This window comes from Ascaphus truei, chromosome 7, assembly GCF_040206685.1.
Source record: "Ascaphus truei isolate aAscTru1 chromosome 7, aAscTru1.hap1, whole genome shotgun sequence".
NCBI classification, from domain to species: domain Eukaryota; kingdom Metazoa; phylum Chordata; class Amphibia; order Anura; family Ascaphidae; genus Ascaphus; species Ascaphus truei.
This window is the reverse complement of record NC_134489.1, coordinates 109,316,922-109,344,060: the sequence shown is the minus strand read 5'-3', so window position 1 is coordinate 109,344,060 and position 27,139 is coordinate 109,316,922. Positions and strand designations below refer to the sequence as shown.

The window sequence follows — 27,139 nt, the reverse complement described above, 5'->3', positions numbered from 1 at the left end:
CTTAGTATTTATTGTAAATCATTCCTTGATCTACATGGTATTACTGACCCGGATAAGATGAGAACAAGCGATTACCTTACAGTAAATGAGAAAGATTAGGAGAACGCCAGCTAAGCGGAAGGCCTGATTTCGGTGACCAGGCTCTTAGACGTTTGCAAATTACAGATGTTTGTTACTCTTAGATTTTTCCAATAGACATGATTTTAGACACACAGAGATATGCACAGGAAAAGTACATATGTTCGACCGATAACCCTCCATATTTGCTGTGTACTCGTCATGTTCTGTAAACGTCCTCCCGGCTTTGACATTTACGTATAAACCCCGGAGGAAGCCATTCTAACTTCATATTTATCCGCGTGGCTCTGATTGATTGCTGCAGTGTTGCTGGTAGTTAAGTCTCTCACATTGCACACATCAGTTTGTCTGTTCGGGGGGGGGGGTTTGGGTTTGGGTTATAAGCACCGCACTCTGACGGTACGAGGAAGGAGACGTACCACTAATTTTTTGTTGGCAGTTTCACCAATGATTGCAATATCTCACTATAAATGTGTCTTGTAACACCTACCATTTAACTGCTCAATATACTTCCTGCCCTATCTCTTTGAACGGCTCCAAAAAAACGTTCCCTTTAACTCTTATTACCCTATATACCCGCTCCCTATTACTCCTCCCATTGCCCCATATAACCGTTCCCTATAACCCCTCCCATTGCCCTATATACCCGCTCCCTATAACTCCTCCCATTGCCCCATATAACCGTTCCCTATAACCCCTCCCATTGCCCTATATACCCGCTCCCTATAACTCCTCCCATTGCCCCATATAACCGTTCCCTATAACCCCTCCCATTGCCCTATATACCCGCCCCCTATAACTCCTCCCATTGCCCCACATAACTCAGATACAATACTTCATATTGATGTAATTAAATGCCATAACTACAGGATGCCTTCAGAATTGAGGATCCGTGCCCATGGCACCATTTTATTGCTGTACTTTGCACTCCTTCCCAGTTAGAATATGTAATATGGGGAGTGGTTGTTACGTGCTCATTTTCCTTTCTATATTCTTGTTCCCATGTCTGTCCCCGGTCTGACCACACATAGTTATCTCTGAACTAGATTTAAGAGAACTTGAGTTAAAGGAGCAAAATCTCTTAGGACCAAAGTGAGCTTGGGAGGGGTTGATTTCCCCTGGCTGTTCCTCCTGTGTGATGTCCCCGTGTGTGCAGCAAGTTCCCCCACCTTCCCTTATCTTTATTTGCTTTCTGATAAGGACAGGATGGGATTTGGGAAAGAAACCACATCTCCATTCAGGGAACCCTACGGCCTCAGTCCCAGTGATCGCGACGGCAACAAGTGAACGGCCCTCTATGGGACTGGTCCAAATCAGTCCATGTGTGCGCATGCACATGGCGCAACCTCATTTTGGAAAGTCAAGAAATGTGACTTTTGGCGCGGCGGCCGGAGGATGGTCACGGCAACGGTTCAGCCAATGAGGGCGAACCAGCCGCATGACGTCCTGACCCCCCCCCCCTGTCGCGAGTGATCTGAAGTCCTCAGATCGCTCGGGTGAAGGCCACAAGTGCCGCCAGGCGCTCCGTTGCTCGCAAGCGCGCACTGAGTGGGGCCATAGATATGTAACGGTCCGACTGCGGGAATGCACCTTTAAGTATATCTAATGTGAACCAATAAATCATTCATATTAATTAGACCTAACAGATGCTGAAGGACGGGATTTCAACACTGAAATCTATCCTTCACCTCAGAAGTGTATTTATCAATAACCTCAATTTCCTCCTGTGTGGGGGACAACCCTCGTTATATACGTCACCTCAATATGTCATATCTTCCAATGATTTTGCATTCCATCAGAACTTGTTGCTCGCTTTCTCTGTTTATATGTAATATTAGTGTATAAATAGGGGTATCTTGCGCTCTTTGTGCCTTTGAATCACTTTGCATAAAATAATATGCAGACCTGTCTGTCATTTGAAAATTGTACCAAATACAGTGGCGGATTTAAAATCACGCACCGCCGCATTTCCATGAGAACGCCATGTGACGTTGCAGCGTTATTTGATGCCGCGATGCTGCAGGAGGAGCAGGTAAATGGTGGGGAAGAGAGCAGGGCCTCTGTGTATGGGGAAAAACGAGAAAAAACTGGAAAGTTGCTGCCCTAGACCCGGGCGTAATGGGAAACCACCACAGACCAAATACAGCAGAATGTACAATGCATCCGATCTCAGACGCGCTATTAGAGATGGTTGGGGTTCCTTACAATGCATCCGATCTCAGACGCGCTATTAGAGAGGGTTGGGGATCCTTACAATGCATCTGATCTCAGACGCGCTATTAGAGAGGGTTGGGGTTCCTTACAATGTATCTGATCTCAGACGCGCTATTAGAGAGGGTCGGGGCTCCTTACAATGCATCTGATCTCGGACGCGCTATTAGAGAGGGTCGGGGTTCCTTACAATGCATCTGATCTCGGACGCGCTATTAGAGAGGGTTGGGGTTCCTTACAATGCATCTGATCTCGGACGCGCTATTAGAAAGGGTTGGGGCTCCTTACAATGCATCTGATCTCAGACGCGCTATTAGAGAGGGTCGGGGTTCCTTACAATGCATCTGATCTCAGACGCGCTATTAGAGAGGGTCGGGGTTCCTTACAATGCATCTGATCTCAGACGCGCTATTAGAGAGGGTCGGGGATCCTTACAATGCATCTGATCTCAGACGCGCTATTAGAGAGGGTTGGGGTTCCTTACAATGCATCTGATCTCGGACGCGCTATTAGAGAGGGTTGGGGTTCCTTACAATGCATCTGATCTCGGACGCACTATTAGAGAGGGTTGGGGTTCCTTACAATGCATCTGATCTCAGACGCGCTATTAGAGAGGGTCGGGGTTCCTTACAATGCATCTGATCTCGGACGCGCTATTAGAGAGGGTTGGGGTTCCTTACAATGCATCTGATCTCGGACGCGCTATTAGAGAGGGTTGGGGTTCCTTACAATGCATCTGATCTCGGACGCGCTATTAGAGAGGGTTGGGGCTCCTTACAATGCATCTGATCTCGGACGCGCTATTAGAGAGGGTTGGGGTTCCTTACAATGCATCAGATCTCAGACGCGCTATTAGAGAGGGTTGGGGATCCTTACAATGCATCTGATCTCAGACGCGCTATTATAGAGGGTTGGGGATCCTTACAATGCGCATAGAATGAAGTAGTAGAAAATAAATGTTTTCTAGAGGTTAAATGAATTCCAATAATGGCCACAAGGAAAAATGTGTATACAATATATTTAATAAAAAACAAACCTAATAAATCCAAAAACATATACTCATTAAATATATCCCAGCTGGGTACAAGCAAAACCAAACAAAATTAAACCAAAAAATATATATAATAAAAGTAAAATATAAAATATCAGGACAGCATTAACCTGGCATGTACCTATGATGGACAAGGTTAATGCTGGTACTACTAGATGTGGTTTCTTTAGTATCTTCACCATAATATATGAACCTAACTGGATGTAACATTCTGGAAATATATCTTCTAGATCTGATTGCAAGAGATACATTGTATGCATTTGTGTCACTATAATATCCTGTATTGTTCTTGTGGGTCAGAGGAACAATATCTTCCAACTACACGTTTTGTTCCCCCACAGAAGGAAGGCAGGGTCTATGTGTATGTATTCTGGAAGTCAGGGTGCTGTGTATACTTCTGCATATTAGTATATCTTTACATTCATAGATGCAAGAGGGTTTTGTATATGGACTTACCTGCATACACCTTGTGACACATAGTATTTCTGTACTTTGAAATATACATATACAGGCAGTCCTCGGTTATCCGACACAATGCGTTACTCAAAATGGCGTTGGATAGCGAAACGTTGTAAAGCGAAACACGTTTTCCCATAGGAACGCTGTTTAAATGAAAGGTTCCGTTCCTGAAGGCATTTTTAACACTAAAATACACCAAATATTTTACGCAGGCAATAAGATATGCAGCACACACACATAAATTATATAGTGTATATACTGTATTATATATAATATAACATAAAATATAATAATATAATATATTATATAGTATAACATAATATTATATAATATATATATTATATACAGTACACATAAACAACGTTGCAAAGCGTCGTAAGAGCGTTGGATAAGCCGTTTTGGCGTTGTAAAAATGAACATAGGTATGCATTGCATAGCGTTGGATAAGCCATTCGTTGTAAAGCGAAGCGTTGTAAAACGAGGACTGCCTGTATGTGTTTTCTAAGTGGTAAGAAATGTCTTGCCCATCATAGGTACATGCCAGGTTAATGCTGTCCTGATATTTTATATTTTACTTTTATTATATATATTTTTTGGTTTAATTTTGTTTGGTTTAGCTTGTACCCAGCTGGGATATATTTAATGAGTACTGTATATGTTTTTGGATTTATTAGGTTTGTTTTTTATTAAATATATTGTGTACACATTTTTCCTTGTGGCCATTATTGGAATTCATTTAACCTCTAGAAAACATTTGTTTTCTACTACTTCATTCTATGCGCTAGGGTTTATGTCCTTTTTAATTTAGCGCTATTAGAGAGGGTTGGGGTTCCTTACAATGCATCTGATCTAAAAAAACAGTGGTCTACATCCTGCAGATACTGATATTTGGCCTCTTACTGTGATATGTTTGTCCTACGGTTAAGATCCACGGCTTTCAGTCTGACCTCTTCACCAAAGGCTGTGTTATTCTGCATCTCAGTATGATTGAAGTTCAAATACTTCCAAGTTCTCATTCCTACAGTATCTCTCCCCTCCCAATGCTCTCTCTGTACCCCCTCAACCACCTACAAAGGACCCTTACCCGCAGCCGAAGTTTCTCTTCCTCTCTCATTGCTTAAAAAATTTAATTGTCACCTTGATTTTTTTAAATATATTTATCATAAATAGGTATGTCATTGTGTGTGTGTGTGTGTGTGTGTGTGTGTGTGTGTGTGTGTGTGTGTGTGTGTGTGTGTGTGTGTGTGTGTGTAGGTACCGTGTTAGCCAAGCTTTAATAATAAAAAATGAATAGACGATACCGTTCGGTGGCACCTACCCACACCATTGATATACACTCCTACTCCACACATACACACACACACATTTTGTAATGCGCTGTATACACTGCGGGCTCTTTAGAAATTTACATACATACTTAAACACACACACTCTTACATCACTAACATTCAGGGACTATTTAACACCTCAAGTCATAAATCGCATACCAAACAGGGGTGGTCGTTAGGTTTCAGTCACAGATAGCATTCCTACAGTATATGCACTGTTTTAACTTAAACCTCTCTTGCTTTATTCATTGTATCTCGAAAGCTCGCACAAATAAAAGCATTTTGTTAGCCACAGAACGGTATCGTCTATTCATTTTTGAGATGTGTGTGTGTATATATATATATATATATATATATATATATATATATATATATATATATATATATATATATCCAAATATTACTGTATGCTCATCTGCATGTCTTAGGCAGGTCTGCAACCCCACCTTTCCCCATTATCACCCAGCATACAGCACTTCCACTGCAGCAAGGGATTCTGGGAAATGACATGCAAATGACCACACAGTGTCACTTTTTGCCTCAATAACCATTTTTAACATGGTTCCCTATAGGCTTAAGCTTGCTGCATGGTCACAGCTTTGAGCACAGCCAGGGTTAAGGTGCATACCCAGAAAACCACCCACAGACAGCTGTTTCGACCTTGATGGGTCTCATCAGTGTGGGGTTGATTTTACTGGGAATGCAAGAGAGGCTTATGGGATAGGCTAAACCATAATACTGAGTTAAGTTATGGTGAGTAAAAAAAGTGACAAAAACCCTCCACAGGAAAGCAAATATGCAAATATAGCTGTATGCTCATCTGCATGTCTTAGGCAGGTCTGCAACCCCACCTTTCCCCATTATCACCCAGCATACAGCACTTCCACTGCAGCAAGGGATTCTGGGAAATGACATGCAAATGACCACACAGTGTCACTTTTTGCCTCAATATATATATAAACTGGATATGTAAAACACTGGTAAGGTTTAATCAGCAATCTATCTATACAAGTGGAGTTATAAACATGACACTTACCTCCTTTTAGATGAAATAGTTTATTTATACAGTGCAGGATGGTGGGAGATACAGTTAATAACATCATATAATGAAGCAAATATACTAGCGTAACTATGTGGTGCACTGATGTAAAGATCCGTTGAGATGACTCATTCTATCTATAAACGCACTGCATGTACATGAGGCTACGACTAGGAAATCCAGTTTTTGTCATAATTATTATTTTATTTTTTGTGAAAAATCAGAGTTAATTGTTTTTATTTCTCTGGTGTTTTCATTGAATTAATAAAATGAGTGTAAAGAATGAAAACAAACTTGGATTTGTTTTTTTAGTTTTCATACACCCATTGTGCTGCCTTTTATCTCTGACCTCTGACCTCTCTGACCTCCCTGACCTCTGGCCACTATAAGTGTAACCCTGTTTCCCCCACCCAATCTCACATAGGGTCTCCTAGGGGAAGTGCTACTCTGGTTACATGGCTCTGTGTGGTGAAACCTGCTGGTAACTGGGCCCTGGGTCTCCCGCATGGTGGTAAAGGGGATAACAGGCTACATAAGCGACGGAACCTACCGTGGAAATGAGCCGTTTTCCCTCTTTTTAACCGGAACAGACAGATGTTTAGTCAGTGGTGTGTGTTTCAGTTAAAACCTAAGTGCAGAATACTTGGCTATGACACAAATACATGGGCAGCGCTCCTTATAGATTTGAGTCAGGACGCTGACCTCTGAAGTGGGAGAAGCCACATTAGGCCACAGTGCTATTTACATGTATTACTCTAAATGACCGTGTGGTGCTGAGAACACTGACTGTCTGCGCTTTGGCCGAGATCTCGGTGTTGTACGGTGCTGAGAACACTGACTGTCTGCACTTTGGCCGAGATCTCGGTGTTGTACGGTGCTGAGAACACTGTCTGCGCTTTGGCTGAGACCTCGGTGTTGTACGGTGCTGAGAACACTGACTGTCTGCGCTTTGCCCGAGATCTCGGTGTTGTACGGTGCTGAGAACACTGACTGTCTGCGCTTTGGCCGAGATCTCGGTGTTGTACGGTGCTGAGAACACTGACTGTCTGCGCTTTGGCCGAGATCTCGGTGTTGTACGGTGCTGAGAACACTGACTGTCTGCGCTTTGGCCGAGATCTCGGTGTTGTACGGTGCTGAGAACACTGACTGTCTGCGCTTTGGCCGAGATCTCGGTGCTGTACGGTGCTGAGAACACTGACTGTCTGCGCTTTGGCCGAGATCTCGGTGTTGTACGGTGCTGAGAACACTGACTGTCTGCGCTTTGGCTGAGACCTCGGTGTTGTACGGTGCTGAGAACACTGACTGTCTGCGCTTTGGCCGAGATCTCGGTGTTGTACGGTGCTGAGAACACTGACTGTTTGCGCTTTGGCTGAGATCTCGGTGTTGTACGGTGCTGAGAACACTGGCTGACTGCGCTTTGGCTGAGATCTCGGTGTTGTACGGTGCTGAGAACACTGACTGCGCTTTGGCCGAGATCTCGGTGTTGTACGGTGCTGAGAACACTGACTGTCTGCGCTTTGGCTGAGATCTCGGTGTTGTACGGTGCTGAGAACACTGACTGTCTGCGCTTTGGCCGAGATCTCGGTGTTGTACGGTGCTGAGAACACTGACTGCGCTTTGGCCGAGATCTCGGTGTTGTACGGTGCTGAGAACACTGACTGTCTGCGCTTTGGCTGAGACCTCGGTGTTGTACGGTGCTGAGAACACTGACTGTCTGCGCTTTGGCAGAGACCTCTGTGTTGTACGGTGCTGAGAACACTGACTATCTGCGCTTTGGCTGAGATCTCGGTGTTGTACGGTGCTGAGAACACTGACTGTCTGCGCATTGGCTGAGATCTCGGTGTTGTACGGTGCTGAGAACACTGACTGTCTGCGCTTTGGCCGAGACCTCGGTGTTGTACGGTGCTGAGAACACTGACTGTCTGCGCTTTGGCTGAGATCTCGGTGTTCTACGGTGCTGAGAACACTGACTGCCTGCGCTTTGGCTGAGACCTCGGTGTTGTACGGTGCTGAGAACACTGACTGTCTGCGCTTTGGCCGAGATCTCGGTGTTGTACGGTGCTGAGAACACTGATTGTCTGCGCTTTGGCTGAGATCTCGGTGTTGTACGGTGCTGAGAACACTGACTGTCTGCGCTTTGCCCGAGATCTCGGTGTTGTACGGTGCTGAGAACACTGACTGTCTGTGCTTTGGCCGAGATCTCGGTGTTGTACGGTGCTGAGAACACTGACTGTCTGCGCTTTGGCCGAGATCTCGGTGTTGTACGGTGCTGAGAACACTGACTGTCTGCGCTTTGGCCGAGATCTCGGTGTTGTACGGTGCTGAGAACACTGACTGTCTGCGCTTTGGCCGAGATCTCGGTGTTGTACGGTGCTGAGAACACTGACTGTCTGCGCTTTGGCCGAGATCTCGGTGCTGTACGGTGCTGAGAACACTGACTGTCTGCGCTTTGGCCGAGATCTCGGTGTTGTACGGTGCTGAGAACACTGACTGTCTGCGCTTTGGCTGAGACCTCGGTGTTGTACGGTGCTGAGAACACTGACTGTCTGCGCTTTGGCCGAGATCTCGGTGTTGTACGGTGCTGAGAACACTGACTGTTTGCGCTTTGGCTGAGATCTCGGTGTTGTACGGTGCTGAGAACACTGACTGCGCTTTGGCCGAGATCTCGGTGTTGTACGGTGCTGAGAACACTGACTGTCTGCGCTTTGGCTGAGATCTCGGTGTTGTACGGTGCTGAGAACACTGACTGTCTGCGCTTTGGCCGAGATCTCGGTGTTGTACGGTGCTGAGAACACTGACTGCGCTTTGGCCGAGATCTCGGTGTTGTACGGTGCTGAGAACACTGACTGTCTGCGCTTTGGCTGAGACCTCGGTGTTGTACGGTGCTGAGAACACTGACTGTCTGCGCTTTGGCAGAGACCTCTGTGTTGTACGGTGCTGAGAACACTGACTATCTGCGCTTTGGCTGAGATCTCGGTGTTGTACGGTGCTGAGAACACTGACTGTCTGCGCTTTGGCCGAGATCTCGGTGTTGTACGGTGCTGAGAACACTGACTGTCTGCGCATTGGCTGAGATCTCGGTGTTGTACGGTGCTGAGAACACTGACTGTCTGCGCTTTGGCCGAGACCTCGGTGTTGTACGGTGCTGAGAACACTGACTGTCTGCGCTTTGGCTGAGATCTCGGTGTTCTACGGTGCTGAGAACACTGACTGCCTGCGCTTTGGCTGAGACCTCGGTGTTGTGCGGTGCTGAGAACACTGACTGTCTGCGCTTTGGCTGAGACCTCGGTATTGTACGGTGCTGAGAACACTGACTGTCTGCGCTTTGGCCGAGATCTCGGTGTTGTACGGTGCTGAGAACACTGACTGTCTGCGCTTTGGCCGAGACCTCGGTATTGTACGGTGCTGAGAACACTGACTGTCTGCGCTTTGGCCGAGATCTCGGTGTTGTACGGTGCTGAGAACACTGACTGTCTGCGCTTTGGCTGAGATCTCGGTGTTGTACGGTGCTGAGAACACTGACTGTCTGCGCTTTGGCCGAGATCTCGTGTTGTACGGTGCTGAGAACACTGACTGTCTGCGCTTTGGCCGAGATCTCGGTGTTGTACGGTGCTGAGAACACTGACTGTCTGCGCTTTGGCTGAGATCTCGGTGTTGTACGGTGCTGAGAACACTGACTGTCTGCGCTTTGGCCGAGATCTCGGTGTTGTACGGTGCTGAGAACACTGACTGTCTGCGCTTTGGCCGAGATCTCGGTGTTGTACGGTGCTGAGAACACTGACTGCGCTTTGGCCGAGATCTCGGTGTTGTACGGTGCTGAGAACACTGACTGTCTGCGCTTTGGCCGAGACCTCGGTGTTGTACGGTGCTGAGAACACTGACTGTCTGCTCTTTGGCCGAGATCTCGGTGTTGTACGGTGCTGAGAACACTGACTGTCTGCGCTTTGGCTGAGATCTCGGTGTTGTACGGTGCTGAGAACACTGACTGTCTGCGCTTTGCCCGAGATCTCGGTGTTGTACGGTGCTGAGAACAGTGACTGTCTGCGCTTTGGCTGAGACCTCGGTGTTGTACGGTGCTGAGAACACTGACTGTCTGCGCTTTGGCCGAGATCTCGGTGTTGTACGGTGCTGAGAACAGTGACTGTCTGAGCTTTGGCCGAGATCTCGGTGTTGTGCGGCGCTGAGCCCGGTGTAACCCGTCTGCTCTATATCTGTTCATCACGTTGTTATTATTCTCGGCTCTCCGTTGGTTAGCAGTTTGCCGTGTTTGCGTCTCCATCACCGCGCCGTCCCTGCTCCGCTCCTAGGCCCTGATAAAGCTGTAGCCTGTTGCCATGACAACCTCCTTTTTTAATTGGACTGTGCCCCATTGCTGCCTATCTGCTCACTTGTCATTTCCTTCTCCGGTGCTTAACCCCTGTGCTGCTGGAGGGCTCCATCCCACCGCCACCCCCCCCACCACCACCGTACCCCCCTCCCCCCCCGCCTTGAGAGCAGAGCATGGTTAGGCCTGAGGATCACAAGGTTCCCATAAAGCAGAGGTGGCCACCAACAGGTCAGGATATCCCTGCTTCAGCACAGGTGATGCCGTTGAAGACTGATCCACTGAGCCACCTGTGCTGAAGCAGGGATATCCTTAAAACCTGACCTGTTGGTGGCCCTTGAGGACTGGGGTTGGCCGCCCCTGCCCTGCTGTAAAAGGGAATTCGTTGGTGGAACTGCTGCTTTAGAAGTTCAGTCCCTCTCAGCAGTCACATTGTCGCACTATTGATGTTATTAATACAGCGGCTGTGTATAAATACGGCTGTAATTGGTTAGATTTTATGTGACTGGTACTAGAAATTATTCATGTTTTTATGGTCACTTCGCTTTACTTTGGCGGGCGCCAGGAGAGTGCATTTAACCCATGAAATACATGTTTTGAGACTTGTATAAACACATCGCAGGTGAAAGAAGCAATCCATGGCATATGCTACGCGTGTTTTTATTTTACAATCAGTTCTTTAGTATTAGATAATACTTAATAAAAAAAAATATTCAACTCTTAATGCCGTTTTTAATGCGTTTAAAGCAGCGGTGCGCAAAATCCCTGCAGTGCGTCCCCCCTACCTTCTCTCCTCGATCACGCCCCCCTCCCCCGCCTCTAATGTTGCGTTAAATGACGCTGTGGGGTCATGTGACTCGCAGCATCATTTGACGTCACGTCTCTATGGCAACGGGCGTCATTTGACGCAGCGTTGTCATAGAGACGTGTGACTGGAGCCGGGTAAGTAAGTTTACAAAGGCCTCGCGCTCTCAGCGCGGTGCCTCTGTAAACGCCGCGCCCTCCCCAAAAAGTCTTGCGCCCCCCTGTTTGCACACCTCTGGTTTAAAGCATCCTTTTGAGGCTTTATCCCACCTCCACAGCAGTGAAGATCTCTGTAACACTTTCCTGTTTGTGATCATTTGTTGCCAACATTCCCAGCAGTTTGAGCTGCAAACTGTAACAATAGATAATGTTACCTTTAGCAATAAAAGAATATTAGTAGCTGCTGAGTTAGGCTGCGCTTATAGTGCTGGCGGCAGCGACGCTGCGGTCGCTGGAAAAATTGAAGTGACTTCCAGCGATCGTAACCAAGCCGCCGCGCTGTTGCGCCATCGCTCCTACTATAAGCGCACGCGATGGCATCAATACATGTGTTTTGTCACGACGTCACGACGCTGTCGCCGGCACTACAAGCGCGGCCTTACACTCACTGAAAAATTGCTTGAAACTGAGGCAGCCATTTAGTGTGACCCTGTGAAGCCGGATCTTTGCTGATCGGTCACTGGAGAATGAAACAATCAGCAGCTCAGGTAATTAGTTTTCACAAAAGGTAATCAAAGGCAGCATATATTTAAAAAAAAAAATATATATATATATTTTTCTAAGTGCCGCGCAGACAACCTCTTTAATGTCTTTCTGTGTCACAGTATTTAACTAAGCTGGCATGATGCCAGCCTCGGTGTGGGTCACTCTCAGAGTTAAGCAGTGCCCGGCGTCGGGGCGTGCAGTCACCAGGCTGACACCTGCTATTGTGACCAGCGTCAGAACAACAGACGTGGCTTATTTCCAAGTCCTCCCTACATGTGCCCCGCGCGCCCTCATTTAACTGTGTCTTCTGTTTGTGCTCTTGATTCAGTAATGGCTTTAGCATTATTTGTGCACTCGTTCTGCAGCTGGGAGGGTTTGATAAACAGGCCCTCGTTTTCCGTGTGACTCCCTTAGTCCTGCTCGGTAACGTGAGCCATTGTTGCCATCGTACAGGAGACAGGCGGGTCACTGTTACTGCGGTGACAATGGAGCGCTCTCGCCCAGCAGCACAAAGCTGAGGCTGTACTGACGTGCCTGGTACTCTCAGGCTCTCCGATCACCAAGGGGAGCGTCGTACGTGGCAGAGTTTCACGGAAACGGACAGGCGGCCGTGCAGGACAGTGGGAATATCTTCATTCTTCTCAACCCCTTCCATGCTGGACGGACCTGCTTTGCAAAGCAGTACATTCTTCTCTGGCATAGAAAGGGTAAACCGGTGTAGCCCAGGGGCGGGCATCTCCAGTCCTCAAGGGCCACCAACAGGTCAGGATTTCAGGATATCCCTGCATCAGCACAAGTTGCTCAATCAGTGGCTCAGAGTGAGCCACTGTTTGAGCCACCTGTGCTGAAGCAGGGATACCCTGAAAACCTGACCTGTTGGTGGCCCTTCAGAACTGGAGTTGCCCGCCCCTGGTGTAGCCCTTTCTCTCGCTCTCTTTCACTACGTTGCACAAAATGCTCAGCTCTGATTCCCCCGTGTTTTGCCCTGTCTTTAGCTCTGCAGACGTTCCAGATTTCACCGAAATCCTATTTAAATATCCGAAGTTGTGAAGCATGTAAAATCCGGCTTTGTAATGAAATGCTACATGAGCCCTTAGCAAGGATCCAGCCACCGAGAGATGGAGGAAGATGGATAAACATACATAAAACCTCAATCCGACAAATCCCACCAGATTTCGCGAAGGAAAAACCCCAATTTCTCTGCCCGGGAAGGTTTTGTAGAATACCTCTAGCACCGTGTATCTTCCTCTGTTGAGCAGCCAGGAGTAGAGTTGTATTGAACCGGACTGTCCTGCATTTGAACACTGTCCAGTGACTGGCTTGGGGGGGCTGCGGGATTTCCCAGAGCAGGATTGTTGCTAGGGGTCTGGGCAGCTTCCTCCATCCTGATTGGCTGCATTACAGAGCAGCAGCCAATCAGGAGGAGGTGTCAGAAGCCTGTGGGTGGGGTCAAGGAGATGAGGAAACAGCATGGAGCAGTGAGACGTGTGTGTATGTGTCTGGAGTGCATTGCACCTTTCACCATTGTGTCCAGTATTTTTGGAGAAGGCGCCTGGTAACACTAGCCAGGAGATGTTTGTGCATCACCTGCACTGCCGAGGTCACACACACACACACACAAGCGCACGCGGTGGATGTCGTCTGCAATGTGGTTTCCTTTGTACGGCTTGTCTGGCACATTCACAGATTGCTTCCAGCCTCCTAAAGCAGCTAAATATAGGAACAATCTTTACATGGCTGCTGTCCAAACCACTGACCTGGGAAAAACAGGTCAGGGGTCTAAGCTCCATGGGGTTTGTGATCAAATGACTTTAACAGAGACGTTAGGAGCAGTGTATCAAGATGCTTTTCTGTAGCTGCATTTGTTGATTTGAGCAGAAGGGATTAGGGGGAAGAGATATAGAGAATGTTAATATGGAACAAAGCAAGGGGTTATAGGGAGCAGTTATATGGGGTAATAGGAGGAGTTATAGGGAGTGGTTATATGGAGTAATAGGAGGAGTTATAGGGAGTGGTTATATGGGGTAATAGGAGTTACAGGGGGCAATTATATGGGGCAATACGAGGAGTTATAGGGAGGGAGTGGTTATATGGAGCAATAGGAGTTATAGGGAGGGGTTATATGGGGCCATAGGAGTAATAGGGAGAGGTTATATGGGGCAATAGATGGAATTAAAGAGAGAGGATATGAATATGATGAGCAGAAATCGGATTTAAACCCTTTGCTTCTGGAGAGACAAGAAGAAATTTTATAGCACTTTATAAATTCCGAGTGTTTTGGTCCAGGAGTTTTGCACGCCTTTCTGCATTGTGCGAAGGGTACATCTCCCATACATCTCACATAGGACAGTCTCAGCCACGGAGAGATTTAATCCCCTTTATTATTCTCATCACTTAATTCTGAAGTCCTTCAAATCCCCTGTTTTTTTTTAAAACATATTTTGTGGGTCCGCTTAAGATTCAGAAAGTCACGGTCTTGGCATCAGGTAGAAGAAATACCTAAAGCGATACTTGCAGTGCAAAATCAGTCACCTTTCATTCCAAAAGCGTAGGCAGACATCAGAAAAACAACGTTTCCAACCCACACAGACGTTCATCAGGTAGGTGCTCCTGTCCTCATGTTGGGTTATGTATATGGAGGGTGACCACCAGTGACGCAGCTAGACACGCACGGACCCAAGGCTATAGCTCCGCCCCTGCTGACCACACATTATGGGATACATGCATCTCTGACAATTTGCTTTGTACGCTCTACATTTTGTGGTGATATCTGGTAATGTACCTCTTTGCGACTTTATAACTGTGGTGCCATGTCCTAAATGTTGGTTGCTGTGGTCTCCTGCTCACACTGTATAATGGTACTGAGTATTTATGTGCATTTATAGTCCCCTAAAATGAATTTTCCTTAAATGTGAAGTCGCTAGAAAGAATGGAGCATTTGTTTAGAGGTGGGCGAGTGGGCGAGTGGGCGAGTGGGCAAATCTATCAACATTTGGTTTGCATTTATTTATTTTAAATTGAGGCAAGATTAGAGTATGGTGCCATTTTTTGTCCCCAACCTTAAACTGCTCCAGTTCTGGTCCCTCCGATTGAATCTGCCGGCGTGAGTGTAGCCCGATGCTGGTTTGCCTCGAGTTCAGCTGGGAATGGTCGTCATTGCCAATGTGGACCTTGTTTGTAGCGTTTTCTCTGCTCCTCAGATACCGTACCCTTTTACTGCAGCAGTTGGAGGATCTAGATTGATTTTCCTTCGGGATCCGGAGACTTGGGGAGATGAGCAGGATGTGGGTGAAGAGAACGAAGAAAAGGAGAACATCTTGGTAATGAGATGGGGAGTAGGGTGTGGGCTCTATTATGGAAGTTACTGGGCCTCAGTCCACAAGACATTTGGGGGAATAAGCCCACTTCGGTTCAGAATTATATAATATATTTCTACCAATATGCGGCTAATTCAAAAGAATTGGGAGAGCTGTTTACAGGGGTAATTTTTGGGCCCTCCGAGAGGGGAGGCTGGGGGCCAAATGAGGCATACTTGGGAGAACTTTGCCCTGAATATTTGTCACCGGCCCTCCAGAGGGGATTCTAGAACAGTGTGCCCACGTGAAGGTCGTTTAAAGAGAATTATGTAAGGTTAATTGTAGCAATTACTCCGGTCTAATTCTTCAAAGGTATCTGCCCTAAAATATGCTTTATTGTGGAGTGTATCCACGCAAAACAAGGAATCCGTTAGCAAGCTTCACCCCATGTAAACATGTCACTGTCATTAGATCATGCACTACTTTAGATTGTAAGCTCCTGTGGGTTTGTCTTAACTCGTGTGTACTCTTCCTGTTGTATAATGGCAAAGCAGAGGAGTAAACCTCAAAGCCCGATGCTACTAACCTGGAAGACAGCGTGTATCACGCGCAGGCTGAATTAACCCTAAACATACCGGAGACAAACCCATGAGTGTATAAACGCTGTAGCTGTAATAAGGAAGTCCTTAGATCACATTGAATGGGAACCAGCTGGAAGCGATGGACCCTTGGTCCCCCTAAGGGAAGCGATGGACCCTCGCATATACCAGGTAACCCTTAGTGATAAATCAGCAGCAAACAGTCACTGGACGGCGTACTCACAATCCAGAATCCAGGTAAGTCTGAAGTCTCCGGTATAGGCTTTATCAAGCGCACCATGCGAGAAACGCGTTAGAGGTTTCTCTTTTAAATAGTTGATGTCCCATTAAATTTTTGTTATTTTTTCATTTGGCCTCCAGTTCTCGTTTTTCATTGCTGTGCTCCTAGGTTTTTTTCTCCTGCTTACCTGTTGTATAATGGCACTGTCCTTGCTCCCACGTTGTACTACTCGGCTGCATATGTTGACGTCACACCAATAAAGGATAATGCTCCTGGAATGATAATTGCGGTCCCAGCAGGGATGATGGATTCTGGGAATTATACTGATGACAAATCATTGTCTTTTGAATGTCCGGTACATGTATGGTCAGCGATACTGGTTCTGGCTCTGGTTATCCTCTCACTCCGGTGAATCTCTTTTGACCTGTACCCTAGGTAAGGCAGCAGGAAGCCAGCCACAAAACTGTGGTGCCCTTGTTCTGAAACAATGCATTGAAACTCGGGCTGTATTTTCCTGCCAACCCTAAAGAATTGAATACTTTTACTGTTCCGTATGAATAGAGGTTGACTTTAATCATTTACTTCATGTGACACCATGTGGTTTAACTTGCTCTGCCCAAACCCTTTCCAAATCATTTTAGAAACGGTGTAATTCTAAAATATTTAGTCCTTAATGTGCTTGGCTGTAGAGCAGTGACTGGGGTTCCTATCAAACCAGAATTGCCGAAAATACACCCTGGGTCTTCAGACCTCCTACACCTGTTATATGGGGTAATAGGAGGAGTTATAGGGAGCGGTTATATGGGGTAATGGGAGGAGTTATAGGGAGCGGTTATATGGAATAATAGGAGTTATAGGGAGCGGTTATATGGGGTAATAGGAGGAGTTATAGGGAGCGGTTATATGGGGTAATAGGAGGAGTTATAGGGAAAGGTTATATGGGGTAATAGGAGGAGTTATAGGGAGTGGTTATATGGAATAATAGGAGGAGTTATAGGGAAGGGTTATATGGGGTAAGAGGAGGAGTTATAGGGAGCGGTTATATGGAATAATATGAGGAGTTATAGGGAATGGTTATATGGAATAATAGGAGGAGTTATAGGGAGCGGTTATGTGGGGTAATATGAGTTATAGGGAGCGGTTATATGGGGTAATATGAGTTATAGGGAGTGGTTATATGGGGTAATAGCAGGAGTTATAGGGCATAGTTATATGGGCAATAGGAATAGTTATAGGGAGCGGTTATATGTGGTAATAGGAGGAATGATAGGGAGCGGTTATATTGGCAATAGGAAGAGTTATAGGGAGCAATAGAAGGAGTTATAGGGATCGGTTATATCTGGCAATAGGAAGAGTTATATGGGGAGGTTATATGGGGCAGTGGGAGGAGTTATAGGGAGAGGTTACATGGGGCAGTGGGAGGAGTTATAAGGAGTGGTTACAGGACGTGGTTATATGGAGAAAAATTAACAATGCTTATAAGCAGCTTTGTAAATTTAGGCCAAAAGCATAGCAATAAATATCAGACTGTAGTATACGTATTGTTCTGATTTTATGAACACGAAAGAATGTTGCAGCAATTTCAAATTGGTCACCAGAGATTAGTTATTAAGCTATTTTGATATCACTTTTGTTATTATTAAATCCAAAAGCCAGAGGTATATAAAAGAGTGGCATCAAAAAATAAAACTTGCAGCGGATTTCATGATGACGGAAGTATATTTAATGACAATATGATAGAAACTGCACTTCTCTGGAAGTTATGGGCGCGCTCTTCATGGCGAAGGTTGCGACGGAATGTTGGTCGTACACACACAGAATCCAATTCCCCGGACAGACCGGGTTCTGAGAACAGAGCAGGACACCAAATCTAATTAGGTTTAGTGCCTGGGGACTGTATCTCATAGACTGTGTGTATTATAAGCCCAATCTGCTATGTCTACAGAAGCTGTGCGTAATAATTCAAATACTTGTGTGTGTACTGTGTCACTATTTTCAATATCAGAAATGTACCAATATGGTTTTTTCTTTGGAAATGTATTTATAGCTCCCAAAATTAAAGTCACTATAGGAAAATTAAAAAAACATTTTTTTTATAGGATTTTATTCTTTAATAGATCTTCCATCCAAAATGTGTTGGCTGAGGCAGGCATCAAATTTACACGTTAATCTATCCACAAGAAATGCCTTAACCACTGCACAGTCCCTGGCCCGTTTTCCTTCCATTGCTTTTATTTAATTAAAGGTGATCTATTTATAATCCCCATGTGTTAATTGCGCTGGAGGAAAGTCAGCACTCGGGCATTCTGTTGTTTTAATTATCAAGCCCTCTTTTCAGAACGATGAGGCGCCCGCAGGGGATTAAGCTTCCATCAGCTGCTAATTAATGTGCTTGAACCTGGCTGACAATATCACCTGCCTTATCTTTCTCAGGAGGGATCCATGCAGACGCGGCAACTGGTTAAAGAGCGCACCCCAATCAAGCCAACAGAAAGTGATGGTAGTGACAGGGTTAATCGGTTAAAGGGTCAGTCCCTCATAGCGCCATGGCGTACTAATGGCAGCGAAAGGGTTACAGCCAAGTGAGTGATCTTACACCTAGAATATATTTGAAATTATTTTTTAGGTTGGTTGACTTGGGGTGTGATTTCCTGTGACTGCGTGTGTTCAACAAGCGTTTGCACAGGCAACGCTCGTCTTCCTCCCACACCCTATATTTTTATTGGCTCTCTGATAAAGACACGATAAGGGTAAAGAAAACCCCTGATTAAGAAACACTCCCCCCTTCAGAGGGGAACATTTTCACGTGATTTCTCAGGGCGACGGTTACAAATTTTTTTTGTATCCGTTATTTAGGACTGGCCATATAAATGTCCCGTTGGTCCTAATGTCAGACTGGTCCCGTTGGTCCTAATGTCAGACTGGTCCCGTTGGTCCTAATGTCAGACTGGTCCCGTTGGTCCTATGTCAGACTGGTCCCGTTGGTCCTATGTCAGACTGGTCCCGTTGGTCCTATGTCAGACTGACCCTTTAAACGTGCGACAGACGCGCAGCAGAACGTGCGAGAGACGCGCTGCAGAACGTGCGAGAGACGCGCTGCAGAACGTGCGAGAGACGCGCTGCAGAACGTGCGAGACACGCTGCAGAACGTGCGAGAGACACGCTGCTGAACATGAGACGCGCTGCAGAACATGCGAGACGCCCTGCAGAACATGCGACCGACACGCTGCAGAACATGCGGCCGACGCGCTGCAGAACATGCGACCGACGCGCTGCAGAACATGTGACCGACGCGCTGAAGAACATGCGAGACGCCCTGCAGAACATGAGACGCCCTGCAGAACATGCGAGAGACGCGCTGCAGAACATGCGAGACGCGCTGCAGAACATGTGAGACGCCCTGCAGAACATGCGAGAGACGCCCTGCAGAACGTGCGAGAGATGCCCTGCAGAACGTGCGAGCGACGCGCTGCAGAACGTGCGAGCGACGCGCTGCAGAACGTGCGACAGACGCTGCTGAGCATTTGAAACACACTGCAGAACATGCGAGAGACGCCCTGCAGAACATGCGAGAGACGCGCAGGTCGTTTTATGAGGACTAGAGAGCAGCCACCTCACAGGTGCAGAGAACACAAGCCCAGTACAGATGTGCCAGGCACCACCGCTCAGAGTATTGTGGCATGCTATGGTGATATGTTGTTACACAGAGTGTGTGTGTGTGTGTGTGTGTGTGTGTGTGTGTGTGTGTATATCATGTATGTAACATACTGTAGTTGATGATGCTTGAAAAAGACGTATGCCCACCGAGTTCAACCTTGTTAAACGTAATTGGCTCCAGGACTATACATTTATAGGCCTATACTCTGCAGCATTAGCAGACAATCCTGCACAGCTGGCATTTTGTAGCACAAATAGAAACACTGCCTGGGGGGTTCAGGATGCACGTTTCACATCATCGCTGTTACAGTAATCGTACGATGTTCACTGAATTGGGGGCAGAAAAAAATTTCGAGCCAATAATTGGATGTCTGCAAGACGGACAGAACGGCTCTCCCTGTGCTGTGAGTCTGTGGCCCCTAACAAGCAGGACGGTGACGCTGTTCCCATGCTCGGGGAGATTTAATATCCTTTTACCTATATATTGAGTAGGTGCCAATGTGCCCACTAATGCCAGAGACGGGGCGCGGCTAATGGGTAGTTGGCCTAATAAATGGCCTGGGGATTTCCTCACATTTCAGAACAATCCTGTCCAGTTTCACCATTTAAAGATCATTTCCACCTCCATCTTACTTTAACACCATTAAGTGATGATTTTACCCAGCATGCTTCTTTTCTCTCTTGATTAATTTTTATTTGCCGATCAACTTAAAACCATTGCTCAGATGAACCTATGCTGAAGCAGGGATACCCCGAAGACCTGGCCTGTTAGGGGGGGCTTGAGGACTGGAGTTGAGCACCCCTGATGTACAGTATGGGATGGGCTACAGAAATGGGAAACGGGGGAGTTAGAAAACAAACAATGCTCAGGGGGTATGTGGGGACAAGTGTAATTACAGTCAAACATACAATAGTTATCAACACATTGATCAAATCAGGGCCTCATCATTGGACCTGCATCTCTTACATTGCTAAACTTGTGTATCCTGCATGGATGAAATGTCCCCAGGGAAACCTGTTACCCAAGGGAACCAGATCCATTCAAACTTCGCCACGGAATTGTAAAATATTGCAGCGTATTTTCTGTTTTTGCATGTTGTGGTTAAAGTTTGGGATCAGCATGGCAACCACGAGGGTTTCCTCCTTACTAAAATAACTTCAAGCAATGCAGGCATGTGTCATACAACTTTACCGGTCCATGGCTTAACGTGGCAAGCTAACAATGAAATAAATACATTTTGTTTGTTGAGGAACGAACCAAACCTAAGGCTAAGGCCCCGGTCACGCCGCTGTAACGCGATATTGGCAGCGCGTTCAGCTGATTCCCCGGTCTGCAGCTTACTGCAGGAGGAGAGACCGGGGGGGGGGGGGGCGTGGCGGGGCGCAGCCATGACGTCATTGGCTGAACCGCCGGGGGGGCGTGCCTAATCGCTCGACGCGAGTCCTGCTCTCAATTCTATTGAGAGCAGGAGCAGCTCTCGCCCGAGCGCTGCGGCCCCCCCTCGCAGCGGGCCCGGCGCCATTGCGGGGAGGGCTCTCGTGCGTGTGGCGGACGCTGTAGTAGGCAGCGGGGGCAAGGCCTAAGTGTATTATACTAAACTGCAGGCACCCGTATTTGTCAATGAGTAAGTTACAACCCCCTGTCCCCCCCAATTCCTGAAGGGTCATCCCCCGGACAATCCATTCTTATTATGAATAGTGATATTATCTCAAGAGAAGTCTTGTGCTTTGCCAGTCTCAGGGATACGGGTAGAAATCTGTAAACAAATACTGTATACACAGTTGTGGTGATGTAAAACGTGCGACGATATCATTTTTTTTCACGTTTTAGAAAAGTGATTTCACTCTCAGACATGAAAGGGACACTTACCCATGATACATCATTCCTGGGGATGCGAGGATGCGGGTGCTATTATTCTGGCAATTACGGAGAGAGAGTTGGGGAGTATTTCCTAAATTGGAAATGAAATCTTTCTCTTGTCCCAGCATATGTAGAATATTGTTTCTCAGAAGAGGAAGCGACAGTGCAGAACAGGACACACACCGAGACAGGCTTGGTATGGATCTGGAATCTCTCACACAAGAGTGACACACTGTGCTCATTTGCATGTCGCTACCCAGAATCCCTGGCTGCAGTGCAAGCACTGTTTGCCAAGTGATAATGGGGAAAGACAGGGTTCCAGGTATAGTGAACAGATATATTTATTGTGAATCACTGCAGCTCTTTACTGCAGATTAGATGTTGATGTCCAAAGTCCCAGGACTTCTGGATGGTACTTACCCCAATATTATGGGGCCTTGAGTCTTGATGGTCCCCAGGCCGAAAGGTGGGCAAGCTCATCCATGCCATGGGAGAGTCTGACAACCCATGCTCTCCTTCACAGGCAGAGCAAGACTAAACTAACTTTGCTACTCTCACTTGGAAGTCTCTGGAAGGGGCGGGCTCATGAAATGTAACCATCACTGATAGGCTGTACACAGGCCATGAGTCACCACCTCACTTCCTTCACTTACAAGTGAAGCACAAGGGGGGGGGGGTCACTGGCCCATAGATTAACCTGTTACTGCCTGGAGTTAATACACAAAAAGGAAGCGCAAAAAAAACGAAAAACCATCAGTCAAAATTAAAAAACTTTATAAATTGACTCAATATTACATAAAAATCACACAAATATATTACATGATATAATAAAAAGATCCTGATAAATCTAAGACACACACAGTCTATGCATTAAAGGAGTGTTCCCAAATCACAACCCCCTCAGAACTACAGTATAGATGGAAAAATTCAGGGTGAAAAAAGAGATGTTCCTGCTTACATATGAAAAGCACCACACCCCGTGCAGGACTGGTGAGCACCCGCAGGTGGCTGGGCTTCCGTCGTCACGTCCGCTCCCCACTGCGTGATGGCGTCACCTCTACGCGTTTCGCGTCATATGACGCTTCTTCAGGAGGTATATCCTAGCAACACCTAATAAGGCAATCACATTGGCTGAGGAAATGTCTGTCTTGCTATAATAAGCAACCATTGGGGTTGCTAGGATCTTTTAATATATTTTTATGTAATATTGAGTCAATTTATAACGTTTTTCAACTTTGACTGATGGTTTTTCCTTTTTTGCGCTTCCTTTTTGTGTTCCGGTTTGACCCCGTTGATCATGGGAGAGTAGGGAGCAGCAGAGGGATACCACCGTTTTCTGAATACAGAGGGATTTCTGGGACTGGCATACTTTTCTTACTGCCTGGAGTTAAAAGGACGTACATAACAGATACACTATGTGGGGAAAGAAAGGTATTATAGGACATACCCTGTTACACATCAAAGGAGTGTGAGCTGTAACAGTTTGTGTCTGAATCCCACAAGGCAGATTCTACCCAGAGTAGCAAACTGTGCGTGTGGCTCTCCTCGTCTTTTCAAGGCGTTCGCTTGTAATGTGTAGGTTTTCTGTTTCACTCCCTGTTATGTTTCACAGTGGATTTTATATGTCTTGATGACCGAGTAAAAGTTTAATATATTTTTTGATACCTGAGGTCCTCTCCTTGCTCCCACCGGATTGTGCGCTCCTTAAACTATCTGCATCTTATGTTACACAGTGCCTGACCCTATGTTCTATATGTGATTGACCCTATGCTCCATTTGTGATTTTGTAATCCTTTTTTCTATGCCTTTTTGTAATTAGTAAATTTAAAATGTAATTAGTATTTGGTCTCAAAGCTCTAATTGAACACATTACCTTTTGGAGAGACTATGCTAATTTTCGGACACGTTTTGCTAAATTTGGGTTTTTGTTTAATTTGTATAATTTTCTTGGAAAAAGAGGGACAGAAGACTCCTTAGGTTTAAGTCCTTAAATTATTACTGGAGGTGGCAGCGTCATTGGAGGTGCAGTGTGACTGTTTTAGGGATGTGAGTGCTCTCCGATAAGTTGTGCCCTATTTCGGGGATGTCTGCCGGCAATGAGATGAGGGATTGGTGTAACTCTCGGTGTACCTCTCTCTGTACCCCACTGCGGAATATGCTGGCGCTTTACAAATAAATGATAATAACGGAGCACGTGAGCGGAGTTAGGGCGGGGTTATATTTGCATATTGGTGCGGGCCTGTGTATTATGGGAAGATGCGGATTGCGTTCATTTTATTGCTGGTTTTCTGCGGTGTTTTCTCCGCCGCCTTAAAGGTGACATCATTTTTTTTACAGAATACTAGCGCAGTGTGCGCCAAATTCTAGCGCATTTCATAAATATGTCGCGTTTCAGACAGAAACATTTTTTTTTCCAATGAAATATAAACATTTGTGCCAACAAAAAAAGTGAATTTCACAGGCGTGTTAGTACTGTATGTGCAAAAAAACGCTTGCGAATAAATGGAAATCTTACAAATGTGCCAAGATTCTCCATCGGAACCTGGCCACATGCACACATCGGCAGTGACAAGGCGCTGGTACTGGAACACGCCATGATCTTGTCACCAATAAAGGCGGCAGACCATCAGATGACATTACAATAAGGCCTCTCTCCTCGATCATCAGACCATCAGATAAGGCCTCTCTCCTCGATCATCAGACCATCAGATAAGGCCTCTCTCCTCGATCATCAGACCATCAGATAAGGCCTCTCTCCTCGATCATCAGACCATCAGGTAAGGCCTCTCTCCTCGATCATCAGACCATCAGGTAAGGCCTCTCTCCTCGATCATCAGACCATCAGATAAGGCCTCTCTCCTCGATCATCAGACCATCAGATAAGGCCTCTCTCCTCGATCATCAGACCATCAGGTAAGGCCTCTCTCCTCGATCATCAGACCATCAGGTAAGGCCTCTCTCCTCGATCATCAGACCATCAGATAAGGCCTCTCTCCTCGATCATCAGACCATCAGGTAAGGCCTCTCTCCTCGATCATCAGACCATCAGATGACATTACAATAAGGCCTCTCTCCTCGATCATCAGACCATCAGATAAGGCCTCTCTCCTCGATCATCAGACCATCAGATAAGGCCTCTCTCCTCGATCATCAGACCATCAGATAAGGCCTCTCTCCTCGATCATCAGACCATCAGATAAGGCCTCTCTCCTCGATCATCAGACCATCAGATAAGGCCTCTCTCCTCGATCATCAGACCATCAGATAAGGCCTCTCTCCTCGATCATCAGACCATCAGATAAGGCCTCTCTCCTCGATCATCAGACCATCAGATAAGGCCTCTCTCCTCGATCATCAGACCATCAGATAAGGCCTCTCTCCTCGATCATCAGACCATCAGATAAGGCCTCTCTCCTCGATCATCAGACCATCAGATAAGGCCTCTCTCCTCGATCATCAGACCATCAGATAAGGCCTCTCTCCTCGATCATCAGACCATCAGATAAGGCCTCTCTCCTCGATCATCAGACCATCAGATAAGGCCTTTCTCCTCGATCATCAGACCATCAGATAAGGCCTCTCTCCTCGATCATCAGACCATCAGATAAGGCCTCTCTCCTCGATCATCAGACCATCAGATAAGGCCTCTCTCCTCGATCATCAGACCATCAGATAAGGCCTCTCTCCTCGATCATCAGACCATCAGATAAGGCCTCTCTCCTCGATCATCAGACCATCAGATAAGGCCTCTCTCCTCGATCATCAGACCATCAGATAAGGCCTCTCTCCTCGATCATCAGACCATCAGATAAGGCCTCTCTCCTCGATCATCAGACCATCAGATAAGGCCTCTCTCCTCGATCATCAGACCATCAGATAAGGCCTCTCTCCTCGATCATCAGACCATCAGATAAGGCCTCTCTCCTCGATCCCACAACACGCACCCTTATTCCCAGCCGTGTTCAACGTGGAAAGCTGAGAAATGTTCCATCAGATCAGGGTCACGGGGAAGGAATTACCATAGAAACCAAACCGGAATGTGTTTATATTAAATTAGCATAAAAATGAGTATTTGGGGATGAGCTGGGGGAGGGGCTCGTACTTTTTTTTTTTTTTTAATCTTTTTGCTGCCAAAAGGAAAAGGAACAAATGAATATACAGTGATACTTCTTTGTTATAATGTAATACTACCAGTGTAATATCATGTCACTTACACAGGCTGTAACATTCAGGAATTCTGTCTTTAATCCATGTCTTCAAAGCTCCCTAGTAAAAAAAAAAAAAAAAAAATAGCATTGAATTCCCTTAATCTTTCAAAGCAAAATCAGGCCAACGTGACTTATTATTATTATTATTATTACTGGCTAAAGTTTAACCCACACTTGACATTTTTTTGCACGTCTTTGATCCTCGGAAAATCACAGTTTTACATAGTCAGTGACAGATTAATCCAGGGGCGGGCAACTCCAGTCCTCAAGGGCCACCAACAGGTCAGGTTTTCAGGATATCCCTGCTTCAGCACAGGTGGCTCAATCAGTGGCTCAGTTGAAAACTCCACCACCTGTGCTGAAGCAGGGATATCCTGGAAACCTGATCCTGGGGGCAACTGTCCTCTTCACCCACCCCCTCTACCCCCAACAAACCGGTTACTTCTGTTTAACCCCTTCATTACCATAGCGGCCAGCCACTAAGGTAATGAAGCTACTTTTGTGTTATTTTAATAACATAGTATTGAAGCAGGGGGTCTCCGGAGCTAAACCGCGTGACTCTCAGATCCGGGACCCCCCGGTCATGTACCCCATACCGGGGCCTGTAACTCGGGAAGCAGGGTGTCCCCGCATCTGAAAGTCATGCAGTTCAGCTCCGGAGACCCCCTGCTTCAATACTATGTTATTAAAATAAAATAAAAACGCCCCCGTTGGAGCTGCGCAGAGAGCGGGACTCCTTCTGTCTGCTCTCTCTGCGCAGCTCTGCCAAGCTGGCGCAGATTAATGCTGCGCGATTCCCATTCAGAAGCAGGGACTGTCATGATAGAGGGTGTTTGGCCCGGGATTAAAGGGGTTACACCCCATTTGGCCACCCCCTACTCTCACTTGGGAAGCAAGGGGTTAACTGGACTGAGGTCCAGTAATGTGTTTTTTACCTTGCTTCAGTATCCAACTGTTTATTCCCCTGAGTAAATGTAATGTCTCATCCTGGTGTTTGCACTCACACATACACTAGGGTTGATGTGGGAGGGAAGGGGTTAATGTTAATTTAGTGATTATAGCCCTTTGTTCCCTTTTTCCGCATTTTCAGGCTCCATTTTGCAGCCTTCCATAGGCCGCATTGCGGCTCCATGCGTTCTAATGGCAGAAGTAGCGGTTTTGGACCTATTTTCCAGCGACGACCAGCAGGTGGCGTCCGAGAGGAGGAGCGGCGGTTTCCCATTGTAAGTCAATGGGCTCATTGACTTCAATGGAGATTCCTCAACGCCGGCCTCGAGGAACAGGTTGGCAGCCATCCAA

The 27,139-nt window shown here is 46.5% G+C and overlaps 1 protein-coding gene across 3 annotated transcripts in view; it reads left to right on the top strand.

Moving 5' to 3' along the window:
• The window catches only part of ADCY5 (adenylate cyclase 5), a 240,829-nt gene that overhangs the window by 3,502 nt on the left and 210,188 nt on the right, over positions 1-27,139 (top strand). For 2 of the 3 annotated variants that reach the window (XM_075609884.1, XM_075609883.1), the window contains exon 2: positions 15,200-15,319. The exons of the other annotated variant lie outside the window; for it this stretch is intronic. In XM_075609884.1, coding sequence (XP_075465999.1) covers positions 15,200-15,319 — 120 coding nt within the window. The remainder of the gene's footprint in view (positions 1-15,199; positions 15,320-27,139) is intronic. 3 annotated transcript variants of the gene reach the window in all.